The 27,830-nt window shown below is 32.5% G+C and overlaps 2 protein-coding genes and 1 pseudogene across 2 annotated transcripts; all 3 read left to right on the top strand.

Annotated features, from left to right (window-relative positions):
* Positions 1-3,131: 3,131 nt before the first annotated feature.
* LOC21408088 (WAT1-related protein At2g39510) lies at positions 3,132-5,130 on the top strand. The gene is made up of 7 exons (XM_024165765.1): positions 3,132-3,331; positions 3,458-3,520; positions 3,611-3,727; positions 3,820-4,057; positions 4,178-4,339; positions 4,449-4,600; positions 4,914-5,130. The coding sequence occupies exons 1-7, from the start codon at positions 3,132-3,134 to the stop codon at positions 5,128-5,130; spliced, it is 1,149 nt and encodes a 382-aa protein (XP_024021533.1).
* An 8,748-nt stretch (positions 5,131-13,878) lies between these two features.
* On the top strand, positions 13,879-16,211 carry LOC21408087 (annotated as a pseudogene).
* A 9,271-nt stretch (positions 16,212-25,482) lies between these two features.
* Positions 25,483-27,830, top strand: LOC21408084 (WAT1-related protein At2g39510). Its single transcript, XM_024165790.1, has 7 exons — positions 25,483-25,702; positions 25,828-25,890; positions 25,996-26,112; positions 26,191-26,422; positions 26,638-26,799; positions 26,884-27,035; positions 27,542-27,830. Exons 1-7 carry the CDS (start codon positions 25,512-25,514, stop codon positions 27,750-27,752), a joined length of 1,128 nt encoding a protein of 375 aa, XP_024021558.1. The 5' UTR covers positions 25,483-25,511; the 3' UTR covers positions 27,753-27,830.

Below are 27,830 nucleotides of genomic sequence, written 5' to 3'. Positions count from 1 at the left end.
ATAAATGGATTGATATGAACAAGACCCATTTACACAAATTGCGACTTCATTTATCCAATCCGACAAGTGCTTTAGCTTTATCAAAGTGGGAATAAATGCATGGAAATATTACGGAAGAGCCACACTTCTTTAATCTACAGAGCGTTTCATTTCATGCACAAAATCACTTTTGCTTAATCCGATCCGAAAACCAAGAGGACCCCAAAATAAACGTTGACGCTTATCTGTAAACAAATACATTATGTCAAGTTTTATTGTGGACTTGACGCTGAATGAGAATCGGAACATTTTTCACCAACAACAGAAGAGAGAACACGTTATTGGTGCGATTCATGTATGAAATATTAGGTCTCGTTCATTTTACCGATTCGAGTTTTCAATTTTAGATTTTTACAGTAAAAAGTTCTCAAAAAATATCACATCTAACTGTTTTTGCTACAGTGAAAAACTTTCAGAAAATATCATATCTTAGCTCAAATTGAAAACTCAAATCTGCGAAGTGAATGAGACCTTAGTCAGCCTGATGGGATTTCTCAATGTGTTATCCCAATACACACACTTATATATACACATATATTTGTGTTTGGCGGTTTGATTGACAGATCGTTGTGCTCAACTGGGTGAAAAACAGAAAATTCTATTCACTCGCACACAGATCATTCCATAGTACTGGTCCAGGTGCTAGTATTTGTACCCGTATCATGTTCACTAAAGTAGGTCCATTCATCACTAAAGAAAACTTGGATTTAGCCGAAAAGAAAAAAAAAACAAAAACAAAGAAAACCCAATATATAAAATCTTACGTAGTTTTTCTCACTAGTACTGCTTTTGACATTGTTATGTGACACTATAGATGTGGTCCTTTATATTCTGTGATTCTTAAAGTATATAACATTTGATTAGTTTACGGAAGAGCCACACTTCTTTAATCTACAGAGCGTTTCATTTCATGCACAAAATCACTTTTGCTTAATCCGATCCGAAAACCAAGAGGACCCCAAAATAAACGTTGACGCTTATCTGTAAACAAATACATTATGTCAAGTTTTATTGTGGACTTGACGCTGAATGAGAATCGGAACATTTGTCACCAACAACAGAAGAGAGAACACGTTATTGGTGCGATTCATGTATGAAATATTAGGTCTCGTTCATTTTACCGATTTGGGTTTTTAATTTTAGGTTTTTTCAGTAAAAAGTTCTCAGAAAATATCACATCTAACTGTTTTTGCTACAGTAAAAAACTTTTAGAAAATGTCATATCTTAACTCAAATTGAAAACTCAAAACTGCGAAGTGAATGAGACCTTAGTCAGCCTGATGGGATTTCTCAATGTGTTATCCCAATACACACATTTATATATACACATATATTTGTGTTTGGCGGTTTGATTGACAGATCGTTGTGCTCAACTGGGTGAAAAACAGAAAATTCTATTCACTCGCACACAGATCATTCCATAGTACTGGTCCAGGTGCTAGTATTTGTACCCGTATCATGTTCACTAAAGTAGGTCCATTCATCACTAAAGAAAACTTGGATTTAGCCGAAAAGAAGAAAAAAAAAAACAAAGAAAACCCAATATATAAAATCTTACGTAGTTTTTCTCACTAGTACTGCTTTTGACATTGTTATGTGACACTATAGATGTGGTCCTTTATTATATTCTGTGATTCTTAAAGTATATAACATGTGATTAGTTAAATTTAAGGGTATTTGGTACACACGTCTCTTGAACTTTTCCCAAAGGACAAGTTTTCTTGTAAACTTTTATTTGTGGTAAATTACGTTTTGAATTTAATTGTGTTGTAAAGTGCTCTTAAATCATTGGAAGTTGTTATTAAAATTTAAATAGAAACACCCTTATACATGTTAAAGCGGCGTTTCATTCCAAATGTTAAATCGCCATCGATTTGGGGGGCCTTTGTGCAATATTTCATGGAGGCTAATTTTCCATAATTAATAGTTTAGGAAGCAACTTGTCAATTCAGTTAAAAAGGAATGCATGATATTACTCTATACGTATGAGCATGGACACCACACACACACACATGAGGTAGTTGAATTTTTGGGCTTTAATCTCTCATCGTTGTTTCAGTTGGCATATCCCATGTATAGGCTGAGATCCATTAGTGGGATAAAGTGGATTTGAATCTGCTTCCTCATTTTGTCAAGGAAGATATGCTAATAATTCAGACCACAAAGAGAATATATTTGTCATTTCGGTGATGTGATACAAATAAAAATCAACAAATGTTATTCGGTTATCGTTATCTTTCCCTTTTAATGATCATGTGCTAATTAACAAGTTAGTCTAAACACAATATATTAACCAAAAAAAAAAAAAACCTACAACTATAAAGAGTTCAAATCTAGGACTTTTTTAATATGCTAATGTACTGTATTTAGAAATACGTTCAAGCAAAGCTTACCATAACAAAATTTGGACTACATATTCTCTTTGTCCCATCTATTTTCTCCATGAGTAGGAAACACTTCTGAGTCATATGTTTGTGTGTGTGTGTGTGTGTGTACATGTATATATTATGTATACGTATACATATAAATAAATATATATATACACATGTAAATGTATTCTTGTCTTGCATAATGTATTTTCAGTTTCAGATAGTGGAGTTCCTAGGCTTCAAAGAAAAAAGAAAGGTAACATTGTTATTTACTTGTGATCATGAAGAAAGAAGGGATAGGAAAGGTTGTAAACAACTTCTAGAACTTGGAAAAGGCAGAAATCTTGGAATCCAACCAAAGAGATTCTGGGGAATCCACAAGGAAGAAAGAAGGGACATATTTTATCTCCTCAAGTTTTCACTTAGTTTATAAGTTCAGATTAAGAAAAATCATCAATTTAAGTCAAATCTTCACATATTACTCTAATTACCAAAAGCCTAAAATCTAATGACGTAGGGAGAAAATTTTTTCCAGCCCAACTTTTTTTTGTCCACTTTCCCTCTTTGTCAATCTCTCTCCTCCAACTAAAGATGAGTTATGCATGTACCTGGCCCGATTAAAAGAAAACTTTCTATATAAGTGAGTGAGACCTTGTTTTCTTCATTGGCCTTCAAAGTAGATAGAGTGAAAGCAAGAGAGTTTTAAATACAAAGAAAAAAAAAATGTCTAGAAAATCCTTGGCTAAAAGGCTCAAACTAGCAAGGCCATTTCTTGCTGTTATTGTACTTCAATTTGGCTTTGCAGGGCTGAACATAATTTTGAAGTTTGCTCTAAACCAAGGGATGAGCCAACACGTGCTGGTCGTGTATCGGCACGCAGTTGCTACTGCTGTTATTGCTCCTTTTGCCCTTGTGTTGGAGAGGTATCTCAATTATCTCATCTTTGTGTGTGTCATTTATTAAGTAAGAACTTCACTGTTTTCCGCGTTGGAAAAAAAAAAAAAAAAAAAAAGAATAAGCCAATCACACTGACTCAATTGTTGTAACAGGAAAACAAGGCCCAAGCTGACCTCCTCTGTCTTCACCAAGATTGTGTTCCTTGGCTTACTAGAGTTAAGATCCTTACGCTCAAGATTTCGAACAAACATTTTACTATAATTTTCAGAAAATATCAGTTGAAAAATGCCTACTTTTCCAACCAGGCCTGTAATTGACCAGAACTTGTTCTACACTGGGATGAAGTCCACAACAGCAACTTTTGCAGCTGCTATGAGCAATGTTCTTCCTGCTTTTGTATTCATAATGGCTTGGATAGTCAGGTAACACTATATATATATATATATTTTACTTGCACATAGTAAATAGTATCTTGATTTTAAGTCTAAGCAAACTTGGGACTAAATTGTTGTAGGCTTGAGAAGGTTAATATTGGAAGAATTCACAGCCAAGCAAAGATATTGGGAACCATAGTGACTGTTGGAGGAGCAATGTTCATGACACTTTTTAATGGACCAGTGTTGAACTTGCCATGGGCAAAACAAGATAATCATATCGACTCTACAAAGGGTGCACATAATCAAGTCTCTATCAAGGGTGCTCTAATGATCGGCGCGGGATGTGTAAGCTGGTCTAGTTTCATAATACTCCAAGTAAGAGAACTTCACCCGAAATCGAGTTTTAGGAGTCGATATAATAGCGTCTAGGTTTCTTCTTTTGCAAGAAATTATGACCCTTTCAAGTTATTGAGACATAACTCTTGCTTTTTGTAGGCAATTACACTAAAAGCATACCCTGCTGAACTCTCACTAACAGCCTTGATATGTTTGATGGGAATGGTGCAAGGCTCTGCCGTGGCGCTAGCGTTAGAATGGGGCAACCCTGCAGCTTGGTCCATACATTTTGATTCTAAGTTATTAGCTGCTCTTTACAGTGTAAGCCTAAGGCCCTCTCTTTTGGGAGTTGTACTATTTCTAGTGTTGATGAGAGGCAAAATGGAAGACAAATTTACTTAAGGCTCATGTGATGTTCGTTTCAATACAGGGTGTAATCTGTTCAGGGCTTACTTACTATATCCAAGGAATAGTCATGCAGGACAAAGGACCAGTTTTTGTGACTGCTTTCAATCCTCTAAACATGGTCATAGTTGCAATAATGAGCTCCTTCATATTGTCCGAGACAATGTACTTGGGAAGGTACATACATGCATTTGAAATATCTTGCAACAGTTTTCACAGATCCCGTGGGTAAAAATGGGACATATATAGTTATAATTTTTCTTATAAAGTAGGGGTGGAACTAAAATTTTGGAGAAATTTTAGTCATAAAAAACTCAAAAACTTGGAATTTTAGTGGGGCACGTGCCCCAGTCACTATCATATGGCTCCGCCACTGCGTGCACACAATCCAACTTTATTTTCTTCGATGAAAATTGAAAATATAGGAAAAGAACTTCTGATTATGCAAACAACAAAATGGAATAACTTGAGGAATCCGAATTCTTTGCAGGGTTATTGGAGCAGCTGTCATTGTAGCTGGCCTATACATGGTTTTGTGGGGTAAGAGCAAGGATGAGCCGACATCCGAATCGATCGGCAAGAGAGTTTTAGCATCTGAAAATGAACACATGACTGAGATGAATGAGAATATAAGTACCTCAAAAAGAGATCTTTTGGTTGTGGCAGTTGATGGTGCTAGAGGAAGAAACACGGAAGAATCTGTCTGAAGAATTAACAGCATAACATGATTAAGCTAATTGTGATTTTGGTTTTCTAATTAATGCATGGAACTAGTTCCTCTTATCAAAAAATTAAAATAAAAACAATAAATAAAAAAAAAAGGCATGGAACTAGTTCTATTAACCCGGAATCTTATTTTAGCTTGTATGATCCTAGAGAGCTCTGAAATCTTATCGTGTAATAATTTTAGTGCTTGGACTATCTTTTTAATTTCCATCTTATATGAACAATCTTTTCAGCATGCCTTTGCAAACTAGAAAGAAACTTGTGAAGTCATGATATCATATTTCTAAATTGGAAATAACAAAAATATATGAAGAAAAAGCACGCAAGAACCATCATTTTAATTGTCACATATAAATAGAGGCAGTCTAGAGAAAAATTAGGCAATTTAAGATTAAATTTTGGGAGAAATTACTGAAAGTGACTTGATGTGATACCCCGTATCAAAAGAATAGGGAAATGACAAAATTAGTCCTGTTTTTTTGAGTATGACCAATTTGGTAATTTAAAAAAGACAATAAGAGAGGCAGATGACTGCTCTCAATTTTTGAAGAAAACTAAGAGATGCTAGGCTATTGATTTCCTCTTTGTTTTTATGGCATGAATACTTAAGCCAAGTGGATGTAGGGCACCTCGCCGTATTTTTGCACCTAATTCTATCATAAGGAGTAGAGTTCGAATCTCTAAAGTAAAAAAAAAAAAAAAAAAAAAATCCCCAACAAAATTGAATTTGGAAAATATGGCATATTTAGGTCGGAGTTTGGGAACCTCCAAAATTCTTAATTTTGGGGATTATAGAACATAATACGTCGATTAAGGATTTTAAGACACATAAGTTACGACTCTTAAATTTTTATGCAAAGACGATCAATAGAGAAACTTTGACAGTGGTTATTTTATTTCTGTTCATCAATATATGTCAAATTTAGTAGGGTTTTAAAGCTTGTCAGGAGAGATTTCCAACTATATAGACCACCAAATCGATACTTAAAGTTAAATGAGTTATAATATCTCAAAGTTGGGGTTGCAGAACTACTAAAATCTGAAAAATTAGGTTCTTGTGCACTGTTGCCACGTTTTGGACCCTCAAGAGTTGTAAAATATTCCATAACAAAAAAAAAAAAAAAAAATACTGGACTTTCAGGCTCAGATTCATTTTCATGTGCCCTAGATAGACATCCATTGTAACTATGCTGAAGAACTTGTTTTTCTTCATTTTATAATTCTGCAACACTAATTTTGAAACATCACAACTCTGGTAATCTTAAATCCGATTTGGGGATCTATATATATTTTAAGAGCTCTCACAACAAGCTTTAAAACAATATCAAGTTTGATCGATATTGATGAACAAAAACAAAAATAACTAACGCAAAAATTCTGCTATTAATCTTATTTGCAGAAAAACTTAAGAGTTATAACTATTCATCCAAATTCCGTAAAATCGGTCTCCATGAATTTTTCTTTTTGATCTGATCGGTCTTCATGAATTGATCCTTCATCATGTCACGTGTTTGGTAAGATGTGAGATTAGACGCTTAGGAAAGCAATTTAGTGCTTTGCTCATCGTTGGAGTGGACAAATACAAATATAATCATTGAATTTAAATTTTATTAATATATTATCAAATTATAAAATGGGAAAATATTTTAAATAAACTATTATAATTATTGAAAATTGATTTTATTAGAATAATTATCAACAAAGTAATAACGAATCGATACTCAACTAAACATAGACCAAGTGACATGATTAGCCTTGCATGAGATGGAATTGGTTGAATGAGAGAACTAAAATGACATGCTCGTGTTATATATTGGAGTCTAAATACGTTGGAGAATTTGAGGAATGGAGGCAAAGAAAACAGTTTACGAGGATTTGAGGTGTATTGCCCAATTACTATCATTAAGGTTTTTTTTGTCCTCACTTCTCAAAGTTTGATAAATGTTTTAATGGCAAATTACCCCCGAGATACAACAAATCCTTGAACACAATATCTAGCAAAAATATTGTGTTCCAGAACAAGATTGAAGTCTGTAAATTTTTTGGAGAATTAATAAAGGCAAAGATGTCATTTCATGAATAAACACATCTGTTTCAACTATTATAACCTTTCACATAAAAGTACCTCTTCATTATAAAGCTATCTTTTCATGTATCTATGCATAGATTATAACATATATGTCTATTGCTAAAATATATTTAGATATGTATGAAAACATATCACCAGTGGATGTGATAATTCAAAATGATTAAAATCACATGTCACGTATTTACACAGTTTCCTAGAAAGGGCGTTGCAGCACAACATTTATGCCCTGCAACGATCGGCCCTGTGCAAGCTGCACCCCGAGAGTGTGCAGTCTGCGGGTTGCAACGCACTTATGTGCGCTGCAGCGCTTGGCTTAGGCGCTAACCCAAAAGGTGAGTTTTTGTAGGCTGCAACGCTTGTGAAGCTTCGTGTTCACGTTTTAAACAGCCTTTTGATTTCATATATTTGTAAAAAGATATTATAATCTCTCTAACAAATTATATTGAATTCTTCTATCTGCTGATCGCGGTTCAACCTAATTTGTTTATCCTAAAAAAGGAGTTTTTTAAAACATCCGTTGTTAAGCAGAGACTTAAATAGAAGTGGAGCAATCTTGTGAGACAATTTGAAGGTGTGAAAAAAATAGTTCTGTACTCTTTTGCTAATGTAGTGAAAATCTACTAGGACAAAAATAAACGTAGCCGTCACATTGGATATAAACCACTATAATTTTATGCGTTTTATTTATCATTTTTCTTTGTTTTCTATATAATATCTCACGTAGATTAGGTATTAAGGTGTAATGGCATACATAGCAATGGCTTTTGTTGATTAAAAAATTGAATTAACTCCTAGTACTGTTAATGAAGGGAACAAGGCAGAGACAAATGACATAGTTACGTGCAACGATGAAGTGCATTAGTGAAGTATGAGATGGATGCCATATTTAATATTTGTAAGTATTAGAAATTTAGAATAATATTATGGGCCGTTTAGTTCGCTGATTTGAGCTTTTAATTTGAGTTGAGATGTGACTTTATGTAACACCAATTTTTCTAAACCGATAAAATTCTTAGAATTGTAGATGTTAGGAGTTAACTTGAATAATGTTATGGTGTTATATATAGTTAATTCTAACATTACATTGAGTTATATTTTATAGGTGAATGCGACGAGGACTCGAGGTGTTAAGAACAAGTTCATGTCATTATATGAAAATTTTATGTGATTTCATATTTATTCTTATGATTTAATGAATTAGTATAATGTTATGATTTGATAATATGTTTCTTTTTATATGACATATATACATGATTTATTTTGTGTGTTACTTTGTGGTTTATATGATATGTGATATAGTATTTTAATAGGAGTTAAGAAAGTAAATAAATATAAATTTATACAGTTTGATGTGCCATTGATTATACCCACAAATATCTCCATTAGTCCTATATTTTACTAGGAAACGAATCACAATTACTACCTATGCTCTGGCCAAATTACAATAGGAAGTCTATCCTCATAAACGTACAGTGGGGAAAAAAAAAAGATGGTCAGGTTCACGATTATACATTCTCTTGCCTATTATATACCTTAGCTATGCACATAGTCAAAGGAAGGGGAGAGTAATCATCGTGCAATATGTTCTAGGATTCATTATTTCAGTGACAGCCGTAGTCCCCAATGCACGTCTGTAACATTCAAGAAGATTCTAAAAATAGTTTTGGAATTATTGCTAATGATTTTCTTACGTGTTGACCCAAAAAAAAATCGATATACTTTTAGAATCCTCATTCTATATCCTCTCAGTTGCCTTGATATATTTTCTTTTCTCTCTCCCTTCCTCTTTTCTCACGTTCTTAAAAATCACAAGAGAACCTCCGTAATCAGCCATCAAGTTAATCTCTTAATCTTTCTTTTGAATTCTTCTAGCAATAAAGATAAAGGAAATTATTAAGGTATGATTCCTCTTATTATTTATTCTTATGGTTTCGAATTCTTTAAGGTTACGGAATTTGATAGTCAATAATGGCTTTTGTTTGAGAAGGAGGAGAGACATGAGATGATGTTTGAGTGAGGCTATACCACTGCTATGTTACTTATGGTATTACGTATATGGGTGGATGGGTGGCTGTGTTTGTTTTCTTTTTAATAATTTTGAGACCTCTGTATTCTTATAATTTTATTAATCATTTTCAAGTTTTCGATTTTATTTAGAGGAATCATATATAGACTTGTATATATATTGTGTCAGATGCTAGGATATCTTATTTCATTGGCCTTATTGCACCCTAGTTTAAGAAGTCAAAATTTTGGACGTGTCTAGGAGTGATTACATGCATACTTCTATGTTTCTGTGTATTAGAAATATGTCATAAGGTTGAATAATAGATGGAGTGTTGTTTATACATGTTGAGGATGATGGTTTTGTATTTTATAGAATTTTTAGTGAATTTTCGTCCTAGTTTGAGTGCTGGAATTTCTCTAGGTTTCATGTCTGATTTTAAAACAGGGTTTCAGGAAGCAAACGAACTCCGTTTCTAACAAATTAGATACTGTTGGAAAACTCTAGATGTCTACTTTAATTTAAAATTAGTTTCAGGCCATTTGGAGTTCTATATGAATTGTTATGAGTTTTTAAAAGAGTAAAGGTCAGGCTGCCAGTTTTTATTAAGTTTTGTGGTTTTGTGTAATCAGTGGGTTTTTATGTCTTGATGTTAATGAATGGTGAAAATGGTATATTAAATGCTGTTTTAACGTAATTAATGTATTTGATGAGATGTTAAGGCTTTTTAATAATCTTATTTATGATTTATGGCATGCACGGTTCTAGAGGCGAGCACCTGAGGACCTCATTCGTCGCGTCACCGTTGTGAAATTTAAAAAGGTTAAGTAAGGCGCTCAAGTAAGTACACTCTCACCTGCAACATGAATTGAAGAATTGAGAAGTATATGATTTTGATGTTTATGATGATGTTATGACGTTTTTAATAATCCTCTTATGATGACGTTTTGAAGAAAAATGTATATATGTATTTTTATGTTTTTAAATGGTGTTGTACACCCTTAATGGTGACCGGTGAGCGGTCTTATTGCCATGGTTAGTATGGGATTTGTTACCCCATGCTTTCCGTGGCTAGTGCGCTATGATGGTACAACGTCGGGTCCAATATATGATGGATTTTTTAAAGTTTAAACATGTTCAAAAATAATTATTCTCATGATGATGTTTATTGTTGATGAATAAAAATGTCCATTTAAATTTGTGAGAATTAAGTGTCTTACTAAGCCCTTGCTTATATAAGTTATTTTATGTTGCAGACAATCTAAAGGGTAAGATGTAGTCATGGAGAATATTGGAGCGGATGCGAGCTACGCGTGATAGGAAAATGAAAGAAACGATCATGGGATGAAGTGTTTAATGTTAAACAAAGTTTTTAGTTTTTAGTTTTATTATTTTGAAACTTTGGTTTATGGTGGTTTTGATTTGAAGAATATTTTAGACTTTACAGATTTGAATAATTAAGTTGAACCGAATGTTATTTTATTTTTTCTTTGAGGAAGTTCAAAAAATTTTAAAGATAATTTTTTTTAAAAAAAAAACCTAGGCTTTTCTTTAAGTCATTCAAAGTAAAGTGTTTCAAGGTTAACGATTTTCCGCATTCTTTAAGAGGTAAATGTTTTAAAGTTAAGATAACTGTGACGATCTGTGAGGGGTCGTTACACTTTATGTGAGAGTTTTTTACTGTAGCAAAAAAATTAGATGTGACTGTTTCTGAGAGCTTTTTACTGTAATAAAATTTTAATTCTAAACTCGAATCGGTAAAATGAATGAGACCTTAAACAAGAGAAAGGAAGCAGATCATACCAAACTTTCCATTGAGCCACTAATTCCATGTGTAGGATCTTTATGCTTGAGGTGACAAGTGAAGTCACTATCTCATTTTCTATTTAAATAAAAATATATCATGTTAATAGAGTTCGCGTGTAAAACGATAAACGCAGAAAGTAACAGAAAGAATAATATATTATGATTTCTCAGGTTAAAATTGCTGTCTATTTTACTCTCTTTGTCATTTTCTTACTTTTACTCTTGTCACATTGCCACGTCATTCCACATTCCCATACAAATGAAGTCTAATTATAGCTATTGTTTTACTTGTTATTACAACTCGGCCACTGATCTTTAATATTACAACACCTAAATATACACATTATATGTTTGTTCTTTTATTACAACATCACTATTATTTATGATCAGTCCATAAAAATGAATTTTTGTAATCACTCAAAATATACGATCAGACCAAGATCGACTTTCTTTTTCCTTCTTTTCTTTTCTTTTTCTTTTTTCCTGGAAGATCGATCAACTGAGCACCAAAACAACAAAAGAAACAAAGTGCCTTAACAAGAAAAATAGGTGCAGCAAAAGATCAACAACAAAGATCAATAAAATAACTGATGGTACTGTGAGGTCAAATTTCATACCTCATTTCTCATCATATACGTGTTAATAGTCTCAGAGAATGAAAATTAATCGTAAAATTGGCCTCCAGAATCATACACGAACCACCAATGGCTCACGGTCCAGCAGACTAATAAACAAGTCACAAACGGATGACAAGCCATTCATCGAGTCGCCAGCATTCCGAATATGGAAACAGCCTGCCATAACGACTCCAACACATCAAGAATGAGCTGCGAGCTCCTGACAGTTCACGGGTCACAACTCAATAATCCGACAGCTCCTTGGATGAGCTGTTCGATAGCTAGAACGACTTGGAGTACAAGTTATTGATTCTAGGAGATATCTTCCACGATTTTCTCCACCAAATCAGTAAGGAATTTCAATTAAAATGTGGGAATCAGCCCGAAAAGAGGTTTATCTCATACCAACCAACTATTCAAATTCGGGAGCCTATCCGCTGGATAGACCAACAGTTTGAATTTCAAATAGCAAATTCTTCTCCAACGAGAAGATCAGCCACCAAGTAAGGATATTCTCATATCCAAATCATTTTTCTGAAATGAGAAAGCATATCAAGAGATATCTTTATTCAAAATTCAAATTAGAATCCTTATCTAACAAGGATTTCAATCGTCAAACCTATAAAAAGGGATCAAATCACCCGTCAGAGGCATGAATTCACGCCCATAATCACGCCCAAGCCTCCACGGTCACTTGTCGGAGTTCTACACATTTTCCAAGACAACCGGGAGCACTTTTTTTATGATGTTTAGGGCTAGTTGTCCCCAATTTTCTCATATTTTATCAGTTTTTCTTGAATTCCCCTATTCTCTCTTCCTCTTTTTGTTCTCGACATCATTGTAATTCATTGTTGAATATAATGGAAGTATACCGAAGATCCTACTAGCTCTTATTATAAAATTTTAGCGTTTTTTATTTGTATTAATTGCTACATTATTGTCACATCGCACGTAAAGGTAGGTATATATCCAATGACTCACGAATTGAATATGCATCCTCCTTTTCTTTTTTTATTTTTAAGAGAACATATATGCTAATCCTGACCTATTAGATCACATATTCTTGTCATTTTCTGTGATCTGCTAATCAAGATAAAGCCCTAGATTAATTAATGTTTAGTCTTTCTTCGGTACTGATCACACATGTTACATAAAATGAACAAACTAAAACCCACTAAAATACTGAATAATTAACTTCCTCTAAGAAAAAAAAAGAAAAAGAAAAATTCTTTTGATCAGATTCTTATTGACAAAGTTCTTGCACTATTTAGAGAATGTCTCCACCACCCACCTGCTGGTGGTGCTTTCTTTGTAACTCTTGCTTATTATTGTTTTTATTCAATACAATATGTTTGAGCAAATTACACCATAACACCAACCCACTATTAGGTGGACACATTGGGTGCCGTTGTGTTTCTTTTCTTATTATCAACAGCACTAGTCATGTTAAATATTTCAGGCACGAAAAATAGCATAGATAATATTCTAGTAATTTGTTTATAATTAAGAGAAAGTGATATATGTATGCAAGGTTGTACTTGTAACCAAATAATCATGGACGAAGCCATTAAAGCCCAGTGGGGCCTTAATCCCATTCAAATTATTCATTTATAATATTATATATATATATATATATAAGTATGTATTTTATTACATTCATATATGATTAGCTCCTTCTAAAATTAATTCTATAGTGCCCATCAAAGATATTATTTTCTCCAAAAACCCAATACACATAAAAACTATAAATTCAATCTTGAATGACCTTATAATGAATTCGATCTTCAATGACATATTCAATCCTTATAAGTTAGTATTTATTGTTGTGTTCGAATGATGTTGAGACTCGAGTTTTTTTTTTTACCCTACATTTATAACCCCCAAACAAAATAACCACCAAGGTCATGCGATATACTAATCAAATAACAAAAAAATTGACAAGTTAAGATAAATGATAATGCAAATATAAACACGATTTTTGTAACTAAATCTTCCTACATCAATATACATATTTTTCCATTCTCTATCTTTCTTTCTTTCATTTTTTTTTTGTTTTTAAAAAAAATTCTATGTTACGCACCAAGCTAAAATAATAAAAAGACAATGGCCTCTGAAAAGTAGACCGCATTACTATAAAAGTGTGAAACTCCGTATTTGCTAATTGGCCTCTAAAAGTAGAGGAATAGAAAGCAAGACCATAATTAAAGAGAAAATGCCAACAAAATCCTTGTCTCAAAGGCTCAAACCATTTGTTGGCATCATTGCATTGCGATTTGGCTATGCAGGAATGGCCATACTTTCTAAGTTTGCTCTGAACAAAGGAATTAGCCCCTACGTCTTGGGAGTATATTGCCATGCTATAGCCTTTGCTGTTATTTCTCCTTTTGCCATTGTGTTGGAAAGGTCTCTCTATCTCTAACATCTCTTCATGACTTTGAAAGTGGTAAAAAAAAAAAAAAAAAAAAAAAAAAAACCCTCATGAATTTTACATGTATGGAATTAAACAACTCAATCAAACTTACTCAATATCGTGGCAGGAAAACTATGCCCAAGATGACCCCATCCATCTTCATAAAGATTATGTTGCTCGCCTTATTAGTTAATACCTCTAAAATCAGTCTTAAAAGTATGTATACTAATCGCTTTCATTGTTATGGAATATTTTAATATATGTCTGCTAAGCTATTAGATGCCTTGTCTTCTTCTAAACAGGCCTGTCATAAATCAGAAGTTGTTTTACAACGGGATGAAGTTCACAACAGCAACTTTTGCAAATGCCCTGTGGAATATTGTTCCTGCGTTTACATTTGTAATGGCTTGGATTTTCAGGTAATAATATTTTGTATAAATCTCACAGAAGCACAATACATAGAAACATAAGTCAGGCTTGGAATTGTGAACACATTTTAAACAATCTGGTTGGTGTTGTTTGTAGACTTGAGAAGGTTAATGTTGGAAGAGTTCATAGCCAAGCAAAGGTGTTGGGAACCATAGTCACTGTTGGGGGAGCTATGGTCATGACTCTGCTTAAGGGTTGGGTTTTCCGTGGAGCAATGCGATAAACGGTCACCATGCAGCTGCAAATGGTGGGAATTCTTTCATGGGTGTGATCACAATAGGATGCATCTCCTCCTCTTCTTTCACCATACTTCAAGTAAGAGGTTTTACCACCTCCAAACACTTTTTGTAATCAAATATCGTATGCGCATGCATATGCGAGTGCTTATTCCTTGTCTGTAGCTCTCAAATTTGATATGAGAGGCGAACCTTCTTCACGTCAGACTAATCCTTGCATGAAGCTAAGATGCTTTTTCTTGCCATAAAAAATAACACTGAAACATTTATATGTTCATATTGGTTGCTCTTGTAGGCAATTACACTAAAAGCATACCCTGCTGAGATCTCTCTAACAGCTTTGATATGCTTGATGGGTGCAATCGAAGGCTTTATCGCTGCCTTAGCATTGGAGTGGCGCAACCCTGCAGCCTGGTTCATGCACTTCAATTCCATGTTATTAGTTGCTTTTTACAGTGTCAGAAATCTTAGTGTGAGAAATCTCTCCTCTCTCTCTCTCTCTCTCTCTCTCTCTCTCTCTCTCTCTCTCTCTCTCTCTCTCTCTCTCTCTTGTTGCCTTTAAAGGGCTACCGAAGACAAGTAAAATTAAAGACATGTTTTCACTGCAGGGAATTGTTTGTTCAGGGTTTGCATACTATGTTCAGGGAATGGCCATAAAGGAAAAGGGGCCTGTTTTTGTTACTGCTTTTCTTCCCCTAACCCTGGTTATTGTAGCAATATTGATCTCCTTTATTTTGTCAGAGATGATGTATTTGGGAATGTGTGCATCAATCACTTTCCACTCCATGCAATCTTTTGAAAGAAGGCTTCATTTTCCCATGTATTGATTTTAAATTTGCCCCTGCAAAATAGAGGTTGTAACACTTTGCCTTCTACAGCTGAAATGAAACAAAACTTCCCCGTTAAAATTATTATAAGTTGCAACTTTGGTGCTATTTTATTGAGGCATAAAGTTTTTAAACTGTTTTAGTCGCCTATGGGTCACGTGACTGATTGGTAAAGTATAATTTTTTTGAATAGTTAATCACGTATGGATCACCCGACGAGCACATGTGATTGAGACCATTAAAAAATTAATCTCTCAATAACGGAAGTATCAAAGTTGTAATTTATGATAATTTTAAGGGGAATTCAAGGACAAGTTTTAACTTAATTAGCACATTTCTTGTTAGAAATATGTACATAAGAAGTAGAACAAAAAAAGTTTAGAATTAAGTAACTTATCAAAGACTAACATGAGGAAACTGAACTTTTTGTAGGGTTATTGGAGCAATTCTCATTGTAGTAGGCTTGTACATGGTTCTGTGCGGCAAGAGCAAGGACCATCTTCTATCTGAATCAAGCAACCAAGTGTTGGAAACAAGGAATGAACACTACTTGACTGTTCTGAGTGAGGATAAAAAGATTTCAAGTCAAGAGTTTGTGGCCATTGATGGTACTCGAGGAAGAACCCGAAATGAATCTGTTTGAAGGAACTAATTATAATAGCCTTATGAATTTTTTTACTTCTTCTTTTTGTCCTATAGTTACACTGAACAAGTTCTTTCAATCCAAAACCTTTTGTGAGTTTATATGCTTTGGGGAGCTAAAATATGTTTAGCTCATGATGATGATGTTTCTGCTCTTACCTGTGAATTATCTCAGCTTGTTCTTTTGTCCTTTCTATTTCTCTCTGTATTTTGATCCATCTATGTACAACCCCATCAAGCTTGCCAAGCCAGAAAAAGGCTATTTGAGTCATGTCGTTGTATCTCAATTCACATAATCGGGCAAGAGCAAGGAAGAGGCGGCATCTGAACTATTGGCAAGAAAGTTTTAGCATCTGAAAATGAACATACGACTGAGATTAGTGACGAAGTCAGAAATTTTTGTCAGTGGACTAAAACAAAAGTTTAATGGGGACTGTAAGAGTAATTTGATATTTTTAAAGTGTGGTAGGGGGGGTTAAATTTGAGTGAGGGGCTTAAGCCCCCACTGAGCTAAAAGTAGCTCCGTCTATGACTGGGATGAATGAGAATATAAATACCTCAAATAGAGAGCTAGTGGTTGTGGTAGTTGATGGTACTAGAGGAAGAAACACAGACGAATCTGTCTGAAGAATTAACAGCATAACATGATTTAGTTAATTGTAATTTTGGTTTTCTAATTAATGCATGGAACTAGTTCTTCCATAAAAAACATAAAATAAAAAAAAATAAAAAAAGATAAGAGAAGATATGGAACTTGTTCTATTAACCCAGAATCTTATTTAAGCTCGTATGATCCTGGAGAGCTCTGAAATCTTATCGTATACTAAATTTAGTCATTGGAATCTGTCTATCTTTTAAATTTCTATCTTATATGAACAATCTTTTAACTACTGGGGGCTCTAGCTCCTAATCAACTATTTTTTCCCTAAAAAAAACACACACACATATATAAGTATGTAATTTATTATATTAATATACTCATGGCCCTCTTAAACATTAAAATTTAATTATTATTACTATTAGTCTTTGTTGATAAAAGTTTCTAGCTCTGTCACATTACAAACTAGAAAGAAACTTGTCGAGTCATGAATTACGTTTCCATTTTTTTTTTAAATAATAATGTTTCTTATTAAAAGTGTAGAGGCAATTTGTTAAATCATGATAAATTTAAGGATAATTATGCTAAAAACCTAAAATTATGTTAAAAACCTAAAATATTACAAACAAGAAAATGAAAACCATATGTAAAACTGCAGATTCTCTCTCTCTCTCTCTCATAATAAATATACATGAATTTATTAGATCTAGCAGGCAAGAACCATCAAAATCTAAGCAGGATTAGATAAACTAAAAAACTGGCCTAAAATACAACAGAATCAGTCCTCATTTTTGTAAGGTAGAATTTCATTCACTTAAAAAGTCTTATAGATACCAATAATAGTGCAAATTACCTGTGGTACACAATACAAAAGATAATAATAATAATAATAATAATAATAATAATAATAATAATAATAATAATAAATACTAATAATAAGGCAGATGACCTTGTGGTACACAATACAAAACACTCAATGAAAGTCTGTTTCATTGGTAAATTTTGATGAACTATAGGGAAAACGATACAAGATGAGACCTTGAAAAAATTTCTCGACACATCAATTTAAACACGCATAATCCTCTTTCTAAAACCACTACAATCGATGGAACCTTTGATCCATCGAGAACATGTAACGTGTAGTTCTAAGGCCACCAACCTCTCCGCCTAGACTCATAGCTAGTGGAACTTTTAACTGACTAAGACTTAAATCTGGCAAAGAAAAACCAAACTCAAACCGTGGGAGAACCACTGCATTATTACCCAAAAAATACTAAAATAACATGGTGGAAATATCAATGCCTTTATTAGACTAAAACATAAACAACTAAAACCTAAAGCACGACCGCCCCAAGCCTTCAATAAAAGCCAACCAACAAAAGGACCATCAGGTAGGAAGAATGTTTCAAAAGACGAGCAGCGAAGCCTATGAGATGCCTTTAAATAGCAGAACGTAAAACACATACGCCATCAACGTCAATGTCCGGAGCCGACACCACCACTTCCAAAAGAAGCCCACCACCGTTTAGAATAAAACTCCGAAAGATAGAAACACTAGGAGAGGAGCACCGGAATATGCCTCTAAGCCATTCGGATTCCATACTCTAAATGAAATCAAATCCGTCCTAATGAAGCCACACTACCAAATACAACGACCACCATTGAAAAGCTCACAAGATATGAGCCTGTAACCAATTTTCAGGATCGGAGATCTAGCGATACGCCCATAAACAGCCCTGAAACTCCGGTCAACTCAGGTTCTCCTTTTTATCCCAAGATTTGGCTGCCCAAGAGGCTGGTGAATTGAGTTTTAAAAGATTTTTTGAAAAAAATCACAATTATTGAAAATTAGAATAAATAGCAATGATAATTTCAACACAATAATTTTATTGAACACTTGGTATGCGAAATCTCAAATTCTTTCATAGAATATAAGAAACTTAATAAATCTAATACCAAAATGCAAATCAATCAAGATAGAGACCAATTGAAAAGAAAATTGTGAAAATTTAAGGAGATTAAAAGTAAGAGAGTGCAAATAGTAGTTTGGCAATATTATACGTCCATTGTCGCCAAGCAACCACCGTTTGACCTCTTTCATTATATTCAATCGTCTTTTCGTCTTGATCACTCCAATATAAAGACGATGACTTCTTCTACCCAAGGCTCACCACAACCTCTTACAATCGCCAAACTTTAACTTATATGATAGAATGTTTACACAATTAATACAAGATTAAGTTAAGAATCTAAACCAATAATATACTAGTCTTGCATATTCTTGAAGTCTTCAAGCTTTAATCCATTCTGATACAATTTGATTCTATAAGCTTAATTCCCTTACAATTCTCTTTCTAAATCTTGAGTTGAATATGATTAAAACATTTTTGCTTAAATACACTCAAGATAAACTTGTTAGTAATCTCACAATCATTTGTTATCATCAAAACCATATCATTGAATAAACGTTGAGCCAACATCCTTTTCTCTCTTTCTCCTTTCTTGTCTAGGGCCAGCTGCTTCCTCTAAATGGAGGAAGATTTAATACGATGACACCTTCAAATTGTGGGGTATTTTTAAATCAGTCCTCTTTTTTAGTGGTCAGAAATAAATAATGGAAAAAATTAGGCAAGTTGATATTAGATTTTGGGGGAAATTAATGAAAGTGACTTGAAGTGATACCTCGTATCTAAAGGGAAAATAAATTAGAGAAATGACAAAATTTGTCCTATTTGGATGTCAAAGTAACAATTTGATAATTTTTATTTTTATTTTTAAAAGAGATAATAAGAGAGACCGATGACTGCTCTCAATTTTGAAGCAGAAAAAGAGATGCAAGGAGATTTTTTTTTTATTTTTTTATTTTTTGTGAAGTAGAGATGCTAGGACTTAGGAGATTAATTTCCACTTTGTTTTTAAAGTATGAATTCTTAACACAAGAAATTGCAAGGTATATAGTCACTATAAGGTGTAGAGTTGAAATCCGACCCCACTCTAATTTTTCTTTCTTTAAAAAAAAAAAAAAAAAACCACGATTAAATTTTCTTGATTACATATTTTGAACTGGAGTTTGAGAAACTCCGTAATTCTTTTTGGGATTACCCATTTTACAGAAATTGGATGGATAAAATATAAGTTATGACTCGTAAAGTTTTTATGCAGGGAATATTAATAGGGAAACTTTTAACTTCAATTATTTTTTATTTTTGTTCATCAATATAAGTCAAAATATTGTTACGGTTTTAAAGCTTGTCCCGGTAGATTTCCAACGACATATTGATCATCCAAATCGTACTTAAAATGAAATGATTTTTAATATCTTAAAGTTGGTGTTGCAGAACTAGATAAATCTGAAAATTTTGTGCACTGTTGCAACGGTTGTCGCACCCAAAAAATAAAAAGAAGTTAGACTGCAATATCGCCATGTTTTGAACCCTCAAGAGTTGTAGAATATTCTATATAAAAAAATAACTACGGTTTCAGGCGCCCTTATGTCGATAATGCAGCCAGAGTTATTTTCATGTGCAAAAACAAAATTATTTAACGTAAAATTGGTGCTGATTTGATCCCAAATGACGTCCTTTGTTTATTAAGATGTCAGATTAGATGCCTCGAAAAGCAATTTAGTGTTGTGCTCATCGTCGGAGTGGACTAATAATACAAATATAGGTCTCGTTCAGTTCTCCGATTCGAGATTTCAATTCCAGTTTATTACAGTAAAAAACTCTCACAAAAAAATATATCAAACTTTTTTTGCCACAGTAAAAACTCTCACAAAAAATCACATCTAAACTCGAATCGGAGAATTGAAGGAGACCATAATCATTGAATTAAAATTTTATTAAAATAATTGTCAAATAAAATTGGAAACATTTTTTAAATAGGCTATTTTAATCAAAATAATCAGTTTTAGTAGAAATAGGAGAATGATAAACCCTGCAGTCTTAAATAAACTATTATAATCATTGAAAATTAATTGTAACAAAATCAATTATCAATAAAATAATAACTAATCGATACTCAACTGACAATAGACTAAGCAACATGATAAGCCTTGCATGAGATGAATAAATTGGTTGAATGGGAGAACTAAAACGACATGCTCTTTTTGATTGTGTTGTCTGGAGTCTAATGTCCCGTTCATTTTACCGATTCGAGTTTTATTATAGTAAAAAGCTCTCAAAAACAGTTACATCTAACTTTTTTGCTATAATAAAAAGCTCTCATATAAAGTCACTTCTCAACTTGAATCAGCGAACTAAAAATGCCATAATTATACTCTATTCTAATTTTATCCACCAATAACCACTCTTCAGCCTAATTATGTGTACTATAAATCCACTTTTAGCGGAGACTAAAATAGAAGTGGGGCATCTTGTGAAACAACTTTAAGGTATATAACAAATCATCTTATACTCTTTTTTCTGAAGTAGTGAAAGTCTGATAAAATAGGCGTTGTTGTCATATTGAAGATAAACCATTATAAATTTGTGTATGCTCTATTTATTGTTTTTTTTTTTTTTCCTTTATACTATCTCTCGTATATTAGGTATTAAGGTGTAATGGCATATATAGCAACGGCTCTTGTTGATTCAAAAATTGAATTTACTTCCAATATTATTAGTTAAGGGAACAAGGCAGAGGCAAATAGTTACGTGCATCAAGAAAAGACGTTTTCCTGAAGGAAAAATACGTGCAACGATGAAGTGCATTGGTGAAGTATGAGACGGACGGCAATTTGATATTTGTGTGTACTAGAAAAAATGTTAAACAAGAGGCCGGGAAAGCAAGTCATACCAAACTTTCTATTAGAGCCACTAATTGTATGCATATAATGTAGGATCCGTCAGATCCAGAAATTACATTCAGTGGACAATACCAAACTTTCTATTAGAGCCACTAACTGGATGCATATAATGTAGGATCTTTATGCAGTGACGGATCTAAAAATTGAATTCAGTGGAGGCACACATTAAGACATTTTCTATTCAAAAAATTCACAACATTAAATATTGCATACTTTATTAGGCAGTAATTGAATATATATAAATTAAGAGACTTAAAGAGCCTGTCTACATCCGAAAAATAAAAAACAAAATGAAAAAAACAAAAAAAGAATACCAAACGTCAGAGAAAGGAGTGGCAAAACCCAGTTTAAGAAGAAAAAAGAAGAAACAGTGACATCAAGTAGAATATAATAGGACAAAATTATAGTAGTGTATAAAATCAAAGTGGCATTTAAAAGAGAAAAAAAAAAAAGAAAGAAAAGAATAACTGGAATGCATAAATTTTGAAGCCCAAACTGAAACGTAACCGGAAAATTAAACATGTCCCTGTCTTTATGCTTGAGGTGACAAGTGAAGCTTTACTTTCAGATATTTACGACCTGGTAGTACTGTAAATTTTTAAAAAAATTATTTTTAATTGTGCTGAAAGAAAAAATAATTGTTATAAAAAGTAGTCAAGTCTTTAGTAAACTGTAATTATATAAGTGTTGTTGATTTTAAAAGTAGTGTAATAGCGTTTGATAAATTGTGAAGTTAAATTGTCGTGGATAAGTAAGATGACCGTAATTAACAATCTTAAATTAATATATAAAGTAATTAATATTTGATAATTCTTTAACAAATAAAAATTAATATATTAATAATATAACAATAATGGATAAATTATCATTAATAAATATATAATAAATGAATATGCTAAATAATTAAAATAGTAATTAGTAATTAATTATAAGTAATTACTATGTTAGTAATGTACTCATATTTATTAACTTTTAGTTACATAATTAAATAATTAGTTAATTAATTACTAATGTTTATTTAATAATCTATTATTTGATATATTACATGATCAAATTTTGCTAATTATTCTTTTGATAATATTAATTACTAATTATCAATTATTAATTATTATGGATTAATATATTACATATTGATAATTATAATTTAATATTAATTATTAATTGAGTAATTACTATTTATTTTTTATTTATCAACTATTTACTAATTAATGGATTACAATTAACATAATATATGATTGATATATTAATTATTAATTATTTATTTAATAACCTATTATTACTTGTTTTATTGTCAATATGTTATATAATTAATTTTTGGTAACTAATCTTTAACTAAATAAATAATTACTATATTATTTATTATTTTATTAAGAAAATTATATATTAATTAATATATAATATAATTAGTAATTAATAATTAATTATTTAATATAACTTTGTTGATAATCATTAATTATACTATATTGATTCCCGCATAATTTAAAAGTCAAAGTTGCTTTTAAGCTGTTTCTGATTTTGACAGTAGATTCTTCAAAAATTCTTTAAAAATTATTTTTTATGGTTTTTACTAAACACTATTATCAACTTATGATGATTAGAGAAGTAATTTTGGGCTCCAAGAAGCACTACTAAACGTAACCAAAAAAGATTATAAGAAAAACATGTCAAAATCAACATAACTTTACAGATCAAATGGCTGCACTAAAAATTCTGGATAATATAATCGCATTGAGGAATTGGTTTCTTAATAGCTGATCAAATGAATACTTTGTGCTCGTTTGTGGATACAATTTGATTGGATTAGTCTCGATTAATTCGAATCCCACTTTGGCAAAGTAATTAATTCTGGTGCTTTACTTGAAATGTTCTGCTAACTGTTCACAACATCCTTTATAATTCATCTTAATTATAAAAAAAAAAATCTTTATAAATTCACATATAATCCTAACAGACACACGCATAATAATAATAATAATAAAAAATCATGAATTAGCTTGAGAAAAAAAAATTATGGCTGAGGCCTTCTTTCTTTTAGTAATTACTAGCAATATCCGGGTTATCAAATGGTTGAAATTGTAGCAAAGAAAATGGAACTTGAAATTTTAGCCTTTTTTGTTTTTATTAATTGCTCCTTATTGTCACATCACAGATAAAGGTAGGTCTACAGTAACTCTACGTGGAAATGAATATGCATCCTCCTTTTTTTTCTTAAGGGAACATATATGCTATACAGACCCATTAGATCACAATATTCTTGTCATTTTCTGTAACGTGCTAGTCAAGAAAAAGCACTAGATTAATTAATGTATTCATTCTTTAGTACTAATCACACTTGTGATACGTAAAACCCGCTAAAATATCATTAACTTGCTCTAAGAAAAAAGAAAAAAAAAAGAAGAATTCTTTTGATACTTTTTGACAAAATTCTTGCACTATTTAGATAATATGTCTCCATCACCCACCTGGTGGTGGTGCTTTCTATGTAAGAAGCACGTAGTGGCATAACCCCTGAGGAGTACTTGACAGCTTAATATAGGCCGATCACAAGCTTTGTATACATTACTAGTCTTTTTAATTATTATTCTCATAGTTATCATCATCTTTCATTGTTATTCAGTTAATCCTACAAATGATCTTTATCTCCAAACCTAATTTTTAATTCTTGATTTTTAAAATGTCTCAAATATAGAGCCGGTACGCATTCCTGTGCTATTAAAAATTTTTACTGTTACTGCACTATTAGTTAAAAGTTGCTTGACTAGAAACATTTAAGTGTTTAGTAAATTTTTTCTCAAAACAGTTGTGAATACTAGAAGTAGAAATTTATATGTTTGATAAATTATATATAAACTTATTATGTATATGTATAATGATTAAAATAGATATACTTTAGCACATATATTTATAGTTAGTTTCACTTTTATTTTTAATATCAATATTCATAATATTTTTACACCAAAATACTAAAAAAGTATATTATTATAATTTTTTATTTAAAATATTTCTGAAATATAAATTGTTGAATTTATTATTTATTGTCCTTATTTTTCTTTTTACATTTTGATAAATACAAAAATTATTTGAGTAAAATTTAACATAGTATATTTATTGAATATTTTTAATTTTTAAATAATTATTTAAAAAATATATTTTTTAATTTGGTATGAAAAGAATAAAATAGATAGATAAAGAATTAAGTTTTACTTTTTGAGTTATTTCAGTTGAAAGAGGACATAATACACACGTGATGCTGATGGAAAAGTACACTTTATCGAAGGAATACAAAATATACAATTTTTCATCCTCTTTCTAACATCGACTTGACATAAAGGCTACAAACTTACACAAATCCATAGTTCGATGTTAAATGTAAAACATTTTAAAAGTTAGGAACTAAAATAAAATTAAGGGTAAAACTCATGGATTATTTGTGATATTAACTCTTATTATTACTGTATATTAGGTTGGTGTCATTATGTTTCTTTTCTTAGTTACCAATAGCACTAGTCATGTTAAATATTTCAGCCAGGAAAAAATAGGCAAAGTTGTAATCAAATTATTCTACAACTCGGAAAAGACATGGAAATCTTGAAATCTACCAAAGTCGTTCTACTTCAGTAAACCGGTTTAAACTAAACATATTACTCGTTTAGATTTGAGCTTAGCTTTGATGTTTTGTTTATCACGTATGAATTATTGGTCTGTTTAACTTTGTTTTACCTTATCAATTCACTTTGGTTATTTTCTTTGTTGCTTATTTTCCTTTTGGGGGGGAAGGTTTACTGTGTCCTTCCCACCTTTCTAGTTTCTATATATAAGTGTGTGAAACACCATATTTGTTCATTAGCCTCTAAACGTAGAGGAATAGATTAGGAAGTCAATAGTTAAAGAGAAAAATGTCAATAAAATCCTTGTCTCAAAGTCTCAAACCATTAGCTGCCATCATTTTATTGCAATTTTGCTATGCAGGAATGACCATACTTTCCAAGTTTGCTCTAAACAAAGGAACTAGCCCCTATGTCTTGGGAGTATATCGCCATGCTATAGCCTTTGCTGTTATTTCTCCTTTTGCCGTTGTGTTGGAAAGGTCTCTCTATCTCTAACATCTCTTCATGCATTAGGAAGTTATTTAAAAAAAAAAAAAAAAAATCTCATGAATTTTACATGTCAATAATGGAACAACTCAATCCTACTTACTCAATATCATGGCAGGAAAACTAGGCCAATGATGAGCTCTTCTGTCTTCGTAAAGATCATATTCCTCGCCTTATTAGAGTTCAAATCTCTAAACTCCATCTTAGAAAATATGTATATGAATTACTTTGATTGTTAGGGAATATATGTGAGTTAAGCTATTATGTCTTTTCTTCATCAAACCAGGCCTGTCATTGGTCAGAACTTGTTTTACACTGGGATGAAGTTCACCACAGCAACTTTTGCAAATGCCCTGTGGAATATTGTTCCTGCATTCACATTTGTAATGGCTTGGATTTTCAGGTAACAGTATTATGTGTCAATCTCACAGAAGCACAATATTATGTGAACACATTTTAAACAATCTGGTTGGTGTTGTAGGCTTGAGAAGGTTGATATTGGAAGAGTTCATAGCCAAGTAAAGGTGTTGGGAACCATAGTGACTGTTGGGGGAGCTATGGTCATGACTCTGGTCAATGGTCCCGTGTTGAGTTTTCCGTGGACCAAAGCGAAAGGCAGCCACCATGCAGCTTCAAATGATGGGAATTCTGTCAAGGGTGCTCTAATGATCACAATGGGATGTGTGTCCTCTTCTTGTTTCTACATACTTCAAGTAAGAGGTTTCGCCACTTCCAAACACTTGTCATAATCCAAAATCAGATGCGCATGCGTGTCGAGTGCTTGTTCATTGTCTGTAGCTCTCAAATCTGATGAGACACCAACCCGCTTCATGCTAGACTAATCCTTGGGCGAAGCTAAAATGCTTTTCCTTGCCATGAAAAATATCATTGAAATAGCTATATATATATATATTGGTTGCTCTTGTAGGCCATTACACTGAAAGCATACCCTGCTGAGATCTCTCTAACAGCTTTGATATGCCTGATGGGCGCAATCGAAGGCTCTTTCGCCGCCTTAGCATTGGAGTGGCACAACCCTGCAGCCTGGTCCATACACTTCAATTCCATGTTATTAGTTGCTATTTACAGTGTAAGAATTCTCAACTTATTATTATTATTTTTTCCTTGTTTCAAGGGCTACTTCCTATTTAAAGTCAGAGATGTTTCACTGCAGGGAATAGTTTGTTCAGGGTTTGGATACTATGTTACGGGAATGGTCGTAAAGGAAAGGGGACCTGTTTTTGTCACTTCTTTTCTTCCCCTAAACCTGGTTATTGTTGCAATATTGGGCTCCTTTATTTTGTCAGATATGATGTATTTGGGCATGTATGCATCAATCTCTTTCCACTCCATGCAATCTTTTGAAATAAGGCTTCATTTTCTCATGTATTGATTTTATATTTGCCCCTGCAAAGTAGAGGTTGTAACACTTTGCCCTCTACAGCTCAAAATGAAGCAAAACTTCCCCCTTGAAATTATTATAAGTTATAACTTTGATATTTTGTCATTGAGGCGTGAAATTCTTTAACCGTTTCAGTCACTTACGGATTATGTGACTGATTGGTAAAGGGTATTTTTTTTAATAGTTTTAATCACGTGTGGGTCACCCGACGAGCACATGTGATTGAGACCCTTAAAAAATTAATCTCTCAATAACAGAAGTATTAAAGTTACAACTTATGATAATCTTAAAGGGACTTCGGGGACAAATTTGAACTTAATTAGCGCATTTCTCATAGAAAAAAAAAATGTACATAAGGAAGAAGAACAAAAAAACTTTAGAATTACATAAATTATCAAAGACTAACACGAGGAAACTGAACTTTTTGTAGGGTTATTGGAGCAGTTCTCATTGTAGTAGGCTTATACATGGTTCTGTCGGGCAAGAGCAAGGACCATCTTATATCTGAATCAAGCGACCAAGTGTTGGAAACAAAGAATGAACACTACTCGACTGTTCTGAGTGAGAATAAAAAGATTTCAAGTCAAGAGATTGTGGCCGTTGATGGTGCTCGAGGAAGAACTGGAAATGAATCCGTTTGAAATTATTATGAACTTTAATTTCTTCTTCCTTTTGTCCCGTACGTGACATTAAACAACTTCTTTCAATCCAAAAGCTTG

Source organism: Morus notabilis, unplaced genomic scaffold (assembly GCF_000414095.1).
Source record: "Morus notabilis unplaced genomic scaffold, ASM41409v2 Scaffold139, whole genome shotgun sequence".
Taxonomy (NCBI): domain Eukaryota; kingdom Viridiplantae; phylum Streptophyta; class Magnoliopsida; order Rosales; family Moraceae; genus Morus; species Morus notabilis.
The sequence above is the reverse complement of the archived record's forward strand: the minus strand, read 5'-3'. Positions and strand labels throughout refer to the sequence as shown.

Coding starts and splice junctions, on each gene's coding strand:
- LOC21408084 (XM_024165790.1), top strand. CDS start 25,512: ATGTCAATAAAATCCTTGTCTCAAAGTCTCAAACCATTAGCTGCCATC. Junction 25,891..25,995: donor ATATTCCTCGCCTTATTAGA/GTTCAAATCTCT, acceptor TCATCAAACCAG/GCCTGTCATTGGTCAGAACT. Junction 26,113..26,190: donor GTAATGGCTTGGATTTTCAG/GTAACAGTATTA, acceptor TTGGTGTTGTAG/GCTTGAGAAGGTTGATATTG.
- LOC21408088 (XM_024165765.1), top strand. CDS start 3,132: ATGTCTAGAAAATCCTTGGCTAAAAGGCTCAAACTAGCAAGGCCATTT. Junction 3,332..3,457: donor TTTGCCCTTGTGTTGGAGAG/GTATCTCAATTA, acceptor TTGTTGTAACAG/GAAAACAAGGCCCAAGCTGA. Junction 4,601..4,913: donor GAGACAATGTACTTGGGAAG/GTACATACATGC, acceptor AATTCTTTGCAG/GGTTATTGGAGCAGCTGTCA.